Source organism: Halichoeres trimaculatus, unplaced genomic scaffold (genome assembly GCF_033239565.1).
Source record: "Halichoeres trimaculatus isolate MK-OKI-2021-1 unplaced genomic scaffold, fHalTri1.1 fHalTri1_scaffold_16, whole genome shotgun sequence".
Taxonomy (NCBI): Eukaryota; Metazoa; Chordata; class Actinopteri; order Labriformes; family Labridae; genus Halichoeres; species Halichoeres trimaculatus.
The window spans coordinates 31814186-31827436 of record NW_027437194.1 but is presented as its reverse complement, the minus strand read 5'-3'; the positions used below and the strand labels follow the sequence as shown (position 1 = coordinate 31827436).

At 46.5% G+C, this 13251-nt stretch overlaps 1 protein-coding gene across 1 annotated transcript in view; it reads left to right on the top strand.

Annotated features, from left to right (window-relative positions):
- The first annotated feature begins 8 nt into the window (after positions 1 to 8).
- LOC141805123 (breakpoint cluster region protein-like) overlaps positions 9 to 13251 on the top strand; it is a 111559-nt gene continuing 98316 nt past the window's right edge. Inside the window, 1 exon segment of the mRNA XM_074689874.1 lies at positions 9 to 2463. Coding sequence (XP_074545975.1) covers positions 849 to 2463 — 1615 coding nt within the window. The 5' untranslated portion in view covers positions 9 to 848.

Here is a 13251-nt window from a genome sequence, read left to right as displayed (position 1 = left end):
TCCCTCCCATTCGCTCGGCCCCTCCAGTGCTGCTGGCCTGAGATGGGAGCGTACACAGCGGCACCATCACGGCCGAAGACACTGGATAAACCTAGGAAAAAGAACAGCTCCGACACAACCACACCGCCTACAAGCCGTGCATTTGAAATGGGATAACCCTCCGTTGGCTCACCCGTATCCCGGCAGCCTGTTCGCGTCCTCGGGAGAAAGTCTGATGTGGTTGTCGCTTGTGTTGGGCGCTTTTTCTCCGTTCTCCTTCAGCGCTGCTGGTACAAAGGCGCTCAGTGTGGAGCAGCAGCAGCAGAGGCTGGGGTCAGGGCTGTGTGAGGGGGACATGCTCATTCACTGTCAGGAACAAACAGCGGAGCGTCAACAGTGAGGCTCAGGATTTAAAGCCTTTCTTTTGAGCTCCCTGGCCCCGGAGCCAGTCATCCTGAGGGGCCAGGTCTGTGTTGTCATCGTGTCGAAGGAGGCTTGGATCCTGAAGGGAGACCAGTCTGCGTGGGAAAACGTCCCTTTCTGGAATAATGCGCGGGGAACCCGGGCTGAGAAACCGCTTCTTGTTCCCCTTTGAGTCCCACACAGTCCCTCTGAGCGGACCGCCGGCTCCTCTTCCACACAATGGGATGGATTACTGCATCTGTGCAGCCAACGACAAGCGTCAGCAGTTAGCCCGTGTGTTTCTGAAGGGGGTATCTGAAAACCTGGTCTGAACACTGCCACTGCTTCCTCACCTCAGGAGGCCATTGGTGGTGTTCTTGAGGATTCTTTGGTGGACAGGACTCGACTCTGCCTTTGGGCGTCCTTCATCCAGCTTGTGTGAACCCATCTCATCCATCAGGCTCAACATGGTGGAGCCCGTGGGTTTCATTGAGGCGTGGAAGGCACAGTTCCCAGAGTCTGAGCCCCCCAAGATGGAGCTGCGTTCTGTGGGAGGGATTGAGCACGAGCTGGAGAAGTGCAAATGCTCCATCAGGCGCCTGGAGCAGGAGGTAAACAAGGAGCGCTTCCGCATGATCTACCTGCAGACTCTTCTGGCCAAAGAGAGGAAGAGCTATGACAAACAGCGCTGGGGTTTCAGGAAGACCCCTCTGTCTGAGGGGATGGACCCTGCAGCCACTCAGGGGGCAGAGTGCCAGTCCCAGCAGCCTCACATGCAGGAGACTGGTGGAGTTGGTGTGGTGGTTGGAGTTGGAGGGTACAGTGCAGGTTCTACTGGTGTCGGGGACAGGAGGTATCAGCATCTTGGGGATGGAGCTGGCAGGTCGAAGCCCAGACCTCCACCTGCCAGAAAGTCTGCCTCCCACGGAGACGGCCTGGAGTCTGCCTTTGAGGTACCCCAGCAGGCTGAGTCGACTTCCTGCGACAACCTTGACGGCCTCTCACCATCCAAGCAGAGAAGTGGCGTCAACGTGTCCCCCCGTCGGCCCAACCTCCCCCCTCCAGACAAGGAACTGCCCTGTGACCCTGTGGGGATGGGCCTTGGCGTGGCTGCTCTCCGGTCCAACTTTGAGAGGATCAAGCGGGCCAACTCTCACTCTGCAGGTGATGTAGCAAAGGGCCAGGATAAGCAGCTGCCACCACCACCACCACCGTTCTACACAAACATGGAGTTTCATCACGAGAGAGGTCTAGTCAGGGTCAACGACCGCGACGTCTCAGACAAAATCAGTTCTCTGGGCAGCCAGGCCATGCAGATGGAGCGGAAACGATCCCTTCACTCTCTGCCAGGAAACCTGGCCACGGTAGCAGGGGAGCTGCGAGCCAGACCGGTGTACAGAGGTCGATCCACTGAGAGCACCTGTGGGTACGATGCAGAATACGAAGATGGGGAACCCAACCCGAGACATTCAGGGAGAGCCAACGGGGGCAAACCCCCCCCTCCGCCCTGGCAGCCCTCTGAGTTCCAGGCGTACTCCAGCGTCTATGTCGGCGGGGTGATGATGGGTGAAGGTGGTGGAGGAGACGGGAGAGGAGGTGGTGGTGGAAGTGGTAGTGGCGTCACAATGAGAGACATTGGGGGTGGCGATGACCACCTCCTGACCTGGCCTCGCCGCTCCTACTCCCCAGGCAGCTTTGAGGATGTCGGTGGAGGTGGGGGTTACACGCCTGACTGCAGCTCCAATGAGAACCTGACGTCCAGCGAGGAGGACTTTTCCTCAGGCCAGTCCAGCCACGTCTCCCCCAGTCCCACCACTGCCTTCAGACGGCCCTTTAGAGAGAAGAGTCGCTCACCGTCCCAGAATTCCCAGAACTCCCAGCACTCTTTTGACAGCAGCAGCCCTCCGACGCCGCAGTCCCAGAAACGCCACCACCGGCAGCAGGGAGGCCACGTGGTCATGTCCGAGGCCACGATTGTAAGTGTTCGCAAGACTGGACAAATCTGGCCACCTGCTGGCCACCATGACCTCATGCCACATGGCAGAACATCCCATGACAACAGTTTCCATGGAGACCATCTAGGTGAGTGCTCTTTACTCTTTGTTTAGGCAGAGAGGAGGTGTTCGGAGCCCACACAGAAACATAATACAGCTGTTTGGTTGGAGGGAGAGCAGATGAATGAATGATTGCCTGAGTGAATGAGTGGTTCAGTCATGCTGGAAATATGTTTGCACCACTTCTCTCACAGTCCGAGTCCCTCTCCCTCTGGTAGTCAGTCTTTAAAGACCTTCAAGCATCCAGATGTTCTCATGATTAAGAGTGCTGGAGTACTGGTGTGTGTGCTCACATCTCCCTGCGTCCTCTGGCTCAGGGTTAGGCCTCGTGTGGCACACAGATTAAAGACCCTCCGCTCCTGATTCCTGGAATCTCAGCTTTCTGGGTGAACAATGGATGTGGTCAGTCTGGGCTGCAGGTCTAGTCTTACTCAGACTGATTCCTGCAGCTCTGAGTGTTGCAATCACAGGTGTCAATCTGTCTGTCTCCATGTCCCTTGCTGTCTGGCTAAAGGACAGCCCCACTGAACCCTGAGCTTGGACAGACTAGAACAAAAGAAATGCAGTGTAATCTAGATAAACTGGTATCTGGTGTATCCTTCGCTGCTAAATTGTTGCCTTGCAGCCTGGGCACCGGTGATAGAGCAGCAGCTAGCAGATGGATGTGTAGCCTGGAGCTAAAAACACAAACACAGTCTAAGTGACTCAACAACAGCAGAGTGTTTTGCTCAAAGAAGCCCGTTTGGAGTCTTTAGTGTGCTTTATGTCCTCTGTACAGTCCCCTCTGCAGAGGCTGTGCCAGCTCACCATCTCTGCCCTGCTACTTTCAACACTTGGCTTAATTTTTAGACATAATCGCTGCTGTTGTGCGCAGTATGTCCTCTCTCTGTCCCTCTTTGATTCCTGCCGTTGGAGTGATTAATCATTTGGCACCAACACATATTCTGACAGATTTGGGAGTAGAGCCTGGCTGGAGCAGACAGGCTGCATGCTGCAGGGATCAGTGCCAGGATGAAGTTGAAGAGGTGGTCAGATATAAAGTAGTGCAGGCATGTCTGAAGCCAGGCCCAGGGACCAATCATGGCCCAGGGTCCTTTTCTAAATGGCCCCCAGCTCTCATCTTACAGTGTGTTCATTATAAGATAAATTGTGCTCTAAATTATATTACATTTGCATTTTCTGTTAAGGTTACAACCAAACTAAAGTTTGTCTTATAAGGCCTCTCTCTGACCTGGTCTGGGCTCACTGAGATACTGAATTCATTTAAAGAAAGAGTTCACACAGAGCATTTAGATGTGACTTTAACTGTTTGTAAATGTGTCAGTGAAAGCCGCTGGTTCTCTGGTCACTAAGTGTGGTCCTCTTTAAAAAAGGTTTGGGCAGCCCTGAAGAGGAGGAAGTAGTATTAGGTGGGTAAAAACCACAAAACAAGAACTTGTCAAACCTTATTTCATCCTGCAGACCATTTAGCCTCTGCATTATAGCCATAGCTCATGTACGTGTTGTAAATCTTTTATAGCACCAGTATGTTGCTGATGTAACATAATGCTGAAGACATTACTGTCATTTTTCTGGATAGCATTTGTGCCTGAAACCAGACACGTCTCTTTGCTCCACAGAGAGGAGGTCTCTGTACATCTATAATTCATCTGTTTAGATAGAGCCACTGACACGTGGGCTCTGCAGGGATCAACTAAATTTTTTTTCCCCTAACAGGAAACAAGCCTCAAAGAACAAGATCACTTCCTGTCCATAACCATCCCAGACATAAGCTGTGTCTCAATTCAGGGGCTGCAGCCTCCGTTGGCTGTAGCCTTTGGGGGACTCGGCCTTTGTAGCCTGTGTAGACCGCAAAGGCCGGACTGAATTGAGACGGTCTGGTCCATGAAGCATTTCCTGTTTGTCACCCTTGATGTCACACAGCACCGCCCTCACCTGTCAGGCTTACATTACTTTCAAACACACGTAAACCAAAACCTCACATTTAAAACAGGATGATTTTTACTATCGTTTTATTACTTTTGTATTATTATTATTATTATTATTATTATTATTATTATTATTATTATTATCTTTATTAATAAAGTATAAAACCACCACCATTCACATGAGAGTAAGGCAACAACGTACATTTTCAACATTTGATCAAGTGCTGGGGGGATGATAAATAAAAAAAAGAATAAAATACAAGCTGCTGAATGATTTGAGCCAGTAAGATGCTGCTCTATAATGTTATTTACAGCACCCAACACGTAGCAACCAACAAACAATCAGGAAAACACATCCTCTCAATGAGTGGACTCCTCAAATAGGACTGGACAACTCAGTGGGTAGTTATCTGCCACAACTGAGCTGACCAGGGAGAACAGGATGAAACCAAGGCAGAAACCTCGCACTGAACCAGACACACTGCTGGACAGACGTGTTCAGCAGCTGCACTGACACAACAGAAGACAATAGTTGACCCACAAGCAGTGGAAGGAAAAACTTCCTGCTAACAGGCAGAAACCTCAAGCTGAACCAGACACCATTAATGGACACTATGTGCTGCACCTGGACCGAGGAGGTAGATGTAGTGAGGGCAGGTAGACACCCCCATCACCTCCCTGATGGCATGTCATGAGTAAACACCATGATCACTGAACTACAGTGCTAACACGCCTTCCTCAAACAGCAGTCAGGACCCTGCATGGTTAGTAGCAAAAGCCAGATAGTGAGCTTTTAGCTAATGGTTGGCTAATTCCCCAGCTGCTATGTTTGGGATTATCACTGTGCTGTCTGCTCTCTTTGTTTTAACATCTTTTCCACCACAATGGGCCCTGGGGTGGGGGTGGGTGGGGGTGGGTGGGGGTGGGGGGGTGGGGGGTGGGGGGGATGGAGAGTGGGGGGATGTGTTGCAGATGGAGATGCATTTAGTGGGATAATCCACAATTTGAGCATTAGAAGTGAAATGTTGGTTAGACACCCTGCAGAGTGCTCTTGTTTTCTAGCAGGGTTTACGCTGGGAGGCAGACTGACTGAGGCCTGATGCTGATAGGGAAGAAGCTGATGACAAAGATGAACACTGGAGTAACGTCTCTGCTGTGTAAGGAGAGGACGGTGAGGGTTAAGGACTTGAGAGTGTGTTTTCAGTGGGTGTTTGATGAGAATGATAAAGAGTGGGATGGTGTTGTGAGGAAGACTGAGGGAGGCAGAGTGCAAGGCAGAGCTGTCGTTTCTCGCTTCAGTGGTCAGGGATGCGGGGGCTGCAGAGAGGCACAGATGGAAAGAACTCTCCCGTTGCGTAATAAAAACACACAGACTCTGGCTCACACACAAAGACACACACGCTTCCATGTTCACTTTCTTACCTTCAGGCTCCCTGGCCTTCAGCAGGAGGAGCACACATAGGTTAGAGATAATGTAATAAAATCTACCCAGTTCTTGAGTCGAACAACTCCCAAAAATTACAAGAGAGGATCCATTTCTCAGTTCAGCATTTAGTTCATGTTTACAGCGCTGGCCCCAAAAGAATGAGCCCTGATATCCAGGACCAATACAATTTTATAACAGTCATTGCTACGCCTACCGGAGGTTGAGTTCAACTTAACACCCGAGAGTAATAGGCCAAAAAACATGACTGACATACTGTGACTGTTAAATCAGAGCATGGAGCTAGGAGACTGGGTGAAAGTGAAAGACAGGGTTGGAGAGACCTCAGACACAAGCAGGCTACAGAAGCTATCCTTCTATCTGCCAGATAAATGTACATCAACCCTGAACACAGCATGTAACCAGGTTGGAAGGCTAGATTACGTCAGTTATTATAAAAATATTTAACAATTGATTGTCCAACTGGAGGAAGGATGTTTCATGCCAATGGTTGACCTAAGTCTGGAGAAATCACACCATTTGCCACTACTGTTTTCATCCACAGTGATCCTGTCTCCTCTGTCCTCTACGGTAGTGGTAGAAACCATTCCATGGTGTGTTCTGTCTGTCTAATGTAGGGGGAACTTGTCAGGACTCAGAGTTCCCACGCTGGGCAGAAATGAGGAGGTCTTTGTGACTGAAAAGAGAACAACACAAGCCACAGATCAGAGCAAAGAGGTTTCCCTCCCATGTTCCTCAGTGTGAAACATCTGGGAGGTGAAAACAGGCTCATGAAGTTAAAACAAAGGAATGTTTGGAGGCAAAGCCGTCAGCTGCCAACGCTTCATTTTTAACTCAGCTTAACAAACAGAAGTATTGCAGTATTACATCATGTTTGGGATCATAAGAGCCGAGCCAGAAGACTGACAAATCTCTGTCACATAGCTTTTTTAGAGTCATTCTGCCTGCAAAGCAAAGGTCTGATTAAATGAGAAGGTCTGAAAAAGCCTGATGTGGGTTGTCTCCTGTAGGGTTGGACTGTACAGAGAAAAAAATACAGATATTGAGGTTTCAAACCATAACCGACGCACGTTCCTGCTAAAAGTTAAAGTGACACCATAGGATGAAAGAAGCTTTCAGAGCTGTCCTGAAGAGGAACGACTGGTCGCCAGAAATGGCTTGTTTCTTCCTTTGCTGTTTCCATTTCTACATTTGAGGGGAGCTGTGCCTCTGAACCAGGGAATACCTGTGGGTTTGTGTCTGTGAGAGCGGGGATGCCCAAGCAGGATGGACCTTAAAGCATCTCAATGCTTTTATTGTCCACAGCCGTACACTCCCTTAGCCAGGTCCCGACAGGAGCTTTATTCTCAGTCACCACCTCACGGCCTGCCTCTGCAGTCCCGCTGGTCATTAGGTTTTTTTCATTACTCTGGAAGAAGTATGGGTTCCTCTATCATACTCAGTATTCAGTGTTTTTCCACATGTGGATCAGAGCTAAAGAGAGCTCAGGAAAAGGTGGAAAGCTGATTCTATTATTCTTAAAACTTGGAAAGCACAACCAAATTAAAAAAAAACAAAACAAAACAAAACAAAACAGCCTGCTTCAGGTTACAGATAGTTTTGTGGAAAACATTTGAATAGATTAAGATATGAGCTAACTTCCGCTAAGTCAGCATAATCATAGACTGCATGGACAGCATCTGGCTCCACCTTTTACCATGGTTTGAATTTGAAGCTATAATACCCCCGTCACATACGCCACCATTGTGCACCAAGAGTTGAACCAGAGAATCTGAGTCGAGCCAGGTGAGAAAAATACATTTGTTCTTTTTTTTCTTTGGAGAGTCTATTCTCTTGGCTCTCTTTACCAAAGCATTTTGCTATTCCTGAAAAATCTACACTAGAACAGCAGCTGTCAATTAACGTGACGTGAGGAACATTTCTACCAGGTGCATTTTTTTAAAGTTTGACCACAGCCCCTCTAGAATGACTGAGGGGACAGAGTTTTTGACCTGTAATGCAGCCAGTCACCAGGGGGAGCAGTTTTTGTGACTACCTTACTTCAGATCCTGTGAGATGAAGTCTGTTTTTTTCCAGCCTATGAACAGAACTTGATAAGCTAGCTGTTTTAAACAACACTCATGACTTCAAAATGGTAGTTACAGCACATTCCTCAGAATTATTAAAACATTTTAATATTTAAGTCAGCAGTTAAGCCTGGCTCACACTACAGGATTCTCGTCCTGGTTTAACCCAGATTCGGTCCTCCTGACAATCGGGGAAGAAATCTGGTTTGGGGACTGGTTGGGCCGACCCCGACATTTTGCCAAGATTATCTTCTAGTGTGAGCGGTTGACAGATGAATCTTTAGCCCCACGATCGTCTCACAGACTCGTCGGAGCCGCCCCGATAATTTTCAAACATGTTTGATATTTATCTGGATGATTACAACATTCATTCTCACTGAGGATGACAACAGACGATTAGAAAGAGCCCCAGAGTCCGCACAACAGACAACAAACTCAGGCTCAAAGTGCAACTGAAAGGCTCCGGGTCAGCTGACTGCGTGCTCCACTGGCTCACTCCAGCCAGTTCAATAATGCCTTTAAAAATAACACACAACCAGGCCATTTTCATACAGTAGCAAACTGTTGTTTTATCAGTGATGGGTGTGAGATCATGCCATTATTGGCTGATACAGCAACAGTTTCACTTCTGTCCCTCTGCGTGTGAGTAATGGATGAAAGGCACCGCTGCAGACAGCTCAGCTTCTCTCTCCTCCTGTCCCACCAGTGAGCTGAAAACCTCAGATCAAACAACTGAGCACATGTGGTCCATCACTCTCTCTGGTCAAATAATCTTGGTGAAATCCTGTAGTGTGTGCTGGTCAGTATTTTTAAATTGTAGTTAGTGCGTGCTTAAGATTTAAGAGAGGATGATCTGTGAAGATTCTCCTTATGTGTGAGATACAGCCCAATTTCAGAATCTTATAAGATTTTTAAAATCCTGTAGTGTGAGCCAGGCTTTAGCCATTGTGTGGAATAGAATCCAGACAGGATGGAACAAGACCCGGGTATCACATTGATTCCACTGAGGGTCATGCCAGAAAAGGTGAGGGACTTTTGTCTTTTCTCACCTTTATTCTTTGGGGCTTTGCAAATAAGAAGTTAACACAAATATAAGAGTGATCACACTGCTCCTTATATCTGTACAGCTTATGGCTGAGGTTCAGTCCCTGAAGTACTTCCCCCCTGATAGGGCTGTTTTCAATGTGGAGATAAAGGATCCCAGAATTCGATTTTGGACCCAAGTTCCTGTGGTTGAAAAGCAAACATTTCCTTATAAATTTCCTGGGGAGAGTTCCTCTCCATAAGCAACTTTAGAGATGAACTCACAGGCTCTGCTGCCATTGCCTGGATCCAGGAATAAGGACTAGCCTAATTGTTGAGCCTGCCAGTTTAGCGGGCTAACAGAAACTAATGTTTGATATTTACTGATAACTGTAACCAGCATTTCTCCTGCCTCGGAGTCACCAGGCAGGAGTAAAATCTGGTTTAGGTCTTTTCTGAAGATTGATGTGATGCTTGTCACCCGGTTTCCTCTGGCATCACTCTGGTTAAAGTTAAAAAGGGGTTAAAAGGATTGTGGAGGTTTTGACCTGTCATAGTGAAGCATCCAACGCTGCTGGCTGATTGGTCAGAAAGCCTGGTAACCTGGTGGTTACGAGGTGGTTACTATGCATCTCAAACACCCGTAGAGTGAGCAGGGACCCTGGCAGAAAGCAGAGAACTAAGTTAGTGATGGACACATTAGCTGAGCTCTGCTATCTGTGTCTGTGTTGCAGGACCGGCCCTTGAACTAGTTTCCCTCTTTGGGATGGATCAGGTCCAGTAGCTCATCAGGCTACCCTCACATCTCAAACAGCTGCTAACATGTCCAAGCATTCAAGTCCAGCCCCAGACAACCACTAATGATTTGCCACAGTGTCAACCGACAGGACTTAGACTTTTTCTTACCTTTGGTGTTGCCCCTTTGTTAAAGCTGTTTAAGAATGGTGTAATTGGGGTTTGACCAATCCAAATCAAGCGTTACACTCATCCAGAGGGTAGATGGACAAATCATCTTCAACCTGTAGTGAATCAAACCTGCCCTCTGGAGAGATGCCTCTTTATGCTGGGTGTACTTATGTAGATACTCAGAGCTTATGTGTGTGGGTGTGTGCGTGCGTGTGTGTGTGTGTGTGTGTGTGTGTGTGTGTGTGTCAGAGGATTTTGGGAGTGAATGTAAATCCTGTAACAAGCAGGCGATCTGTGGAGATGACGCTCTGTAGCAGCTCTGCCAGAGAGGATCTGAGCCTGTGTGTGTGTGTGTGTGTGTGTGTGTGTGTGTGTGTGTGTGTGTGTGTGTGTGTGTGTGTGTGTGTGTGTGTGTGTGTGTGTGTGTGTGTGTGTGTGTGTGTGTGTGTGTGTGTGTGTGTGTGTGTGTGTGTGTGTAGGGGGCCAGAGCTGCATGATGAAAGGAATGATGAGTAGAGACAGCTCAGAGGACACAGGGAGAGATGTTGTCAGGCCAACACCACAGGCTGCACTGAGGTCCAGCATGGCACAATGACCTTCTTTTCACACTGTAGGAGGGTGTGGGGGCTATGGGGGCTGTAAGGTAAAGGGTCTGTAGCTCTCTCACAGGCTCATGCAATTTGCTGAGCGAGCTTGGCAGTGACACACACACCCAAACACACACACACAGTCACACACACACTCACCTGGTCTGCAGGCTGGTTGTCAAGCCCTGAGAGGAGAACCATGGAAGGATAAAAAGAAGAAATAGAGGAGGAAGATGAGTCAAGGGGTGAGAGCAGATCCGTCTGGATGCTCGGCTCAGACCTTCACTGGGCTGGTGCAACCTGCTCTGCACAGTTATGCAGTCACAGAAACGGTCCCTTTGTTCCCTTTCCTGAAGCAGCTCTGGAGGAAGAAGAGAGGTTCATTCATCTATCAGTTTTTCTCCTTGCACCAAATCAGGGTCAAATCATCTTTTGGAGCTGGAACCCTGCTGAGCAGCAGAGGTTTTGATTTACTGGCGTTCATATAGAACCTTGAATAATGACCTTAGAGATTGGTATCACAGAAATTATTCTGGATGTGATAAAGGATAGATGAGTGAGAACAAGGGATGGGCAGAGGTGAAACACAGGGGGTTTTTAGGCAGAAGAAGGCAGATTGACAGTTTGGTCAAATGGAGGGGTTGCTGTCAGAAATCACACACACACACACACACACACACACACACACACACACACACACACACACACACACACAGAACTGTCTTAATGGTGAGTACTTCCCCCTCCTCTTTGCCTCTCTACATTTCTCCTCCTTTGAGCCATGCATCCACCCACAGCTTTGCATCCGCTGACCAACAGCTCCTAGCTTTGTTTTTGAAAAATGAAAGAATAAATGAGAAGAGGAAAATCCCTGACAGAGGTTGAGGTGACTCGTTTCTCCCAGCAGCCATCTTGGCGCTCTGTGAAATGGCACGCTCTGTCACAGTCACTGAGCTCGTCATTTAGATTGGTCTGGGCGCAGGGAGCTGTGCTAGTTAGTGTCCACCACTAACCACTAACAGCAAACCACTAACAGCTCACCACAGGCCTCTGGCTGTGCAGGGTAACTGTTGGGCTTGTGTGTGTGTGTGTGTGTGTGTTTCCTGGTCTGTTGTGTAGCTTAGTTTAGCGTAGCTTTCTTAGCTGTGCAGGTCATTAATTTTCAGGACTGGGTTAGGATGGGGTTGGGATGGAAAGAGGGACCTGGTTTATGGTCTTGGTCGTCAAGATCATGAGGCATCTATCTATCTATCTATCTATCTATCTATCTATCTATCTCTCTCTCTCTCTCTCTCTCTATATATATATATATATATATATATATATATATATATATATATATATATATATATATATATATATATATATATACATATACATATATATATATATATATATATATATATACATATATATATATATATATATATATATATATATATATATATATATATATATATATATATATATATATATATATATATATATATATATATATACATATAAATATATATATATATATATATATATATATATATATATATATATATATATATATAAAAATATATATATATATATATATATATATATATATATATATATATATATATATATATATATATATATATATATATATATACATATATATATATATATATATACATATATATATATATACTTGACCTGAAAGACCCTCAGAGGGAGACCCTCAGAGGGAGTCCATCTGGATTGACTGAGATGTAGGTGCTAGTTGCACGCATTAATGACCTGAAACTCACTGAGGTGAACTCAGGTGAATCTGCAGGCTCTAACATACATGTTACACACATGCATGATTGAAAGCTGGATTAGAGGGCAACACAAACCTGTCTAGTCATGCAAACATGTTAGCCTTAATCTACAACCTTTATCTGGGAATTATAAACTGGCCAACGGTCAGATTACCTTCTCATATAACACAGTGTTAATGCATGTTGTCCTGTATATTACGGCTGGGATTATCGGAGCTAAAGAGAACATCAGGAATAAAGAAAGGGATGAAGTGATGTGTGTAGACCTGAACTACGGTTGAATCCAACAGAGCATTTCTGTTCCTTATTTCTCTACTGAAGGTCTCATCTCTTTCACCTAATCCTCCTCTTTTCTTCATTTCAACTAGACATGCACTGATCCCTTAGCTGGCAGATCAATCGGTGCCGATTTCCTTAATTTTGGGGGATCGGAGATAGTGATCAGGGATCGGTGATCTGCCCATCTTTGCATATGAAACTGATCTTACATACGGCCGGGGAGGTCTGACAGCCAGCCATTTTTGCTTTTTGCTCTGAGACCTAAACCTCAGGACACATTACTGGTTGTTTAAGTTAAAACATAAAGATTTAATTGTTTTACAGGTATTGTTCAATGAATTTCAATAAAATAAGATTGGAACATTGAAGATATATGCTGTCAGTCATAAAAAATAAAAAAATTAAAATTGGCACCAGCCCAAATCAGTATTGGCAGGACAGGCTTTTTATCAGTGCACCCCTAATTTCAACCTCCTGTCCCATTTCCTTTTCTTTCTCTCACTCTTTATTTTCCATTCACGCACAGCTGCTGCCAGCTTCCTTTTGCTTGGAGCCAATTAGAGGTGCATCATCTCTCTATCTTTGTGTCCTTGGGTTTTCCAATGAGCGATCAAAGTCCCGACCCCCCCTGAAGGAGTGAGCAGGCTATCCCTGTAATTGTCCAACGGGGGTTTAACAGATGAATGTCTATAAACAACCCAATCAATGCCAAATGTCAGCAGCTGGCCTCCTGGTTACAGCATGGTATAGACTGCAGTGGATTCCCCTGCAGGCCTGTATGGAGAGCAGGCAT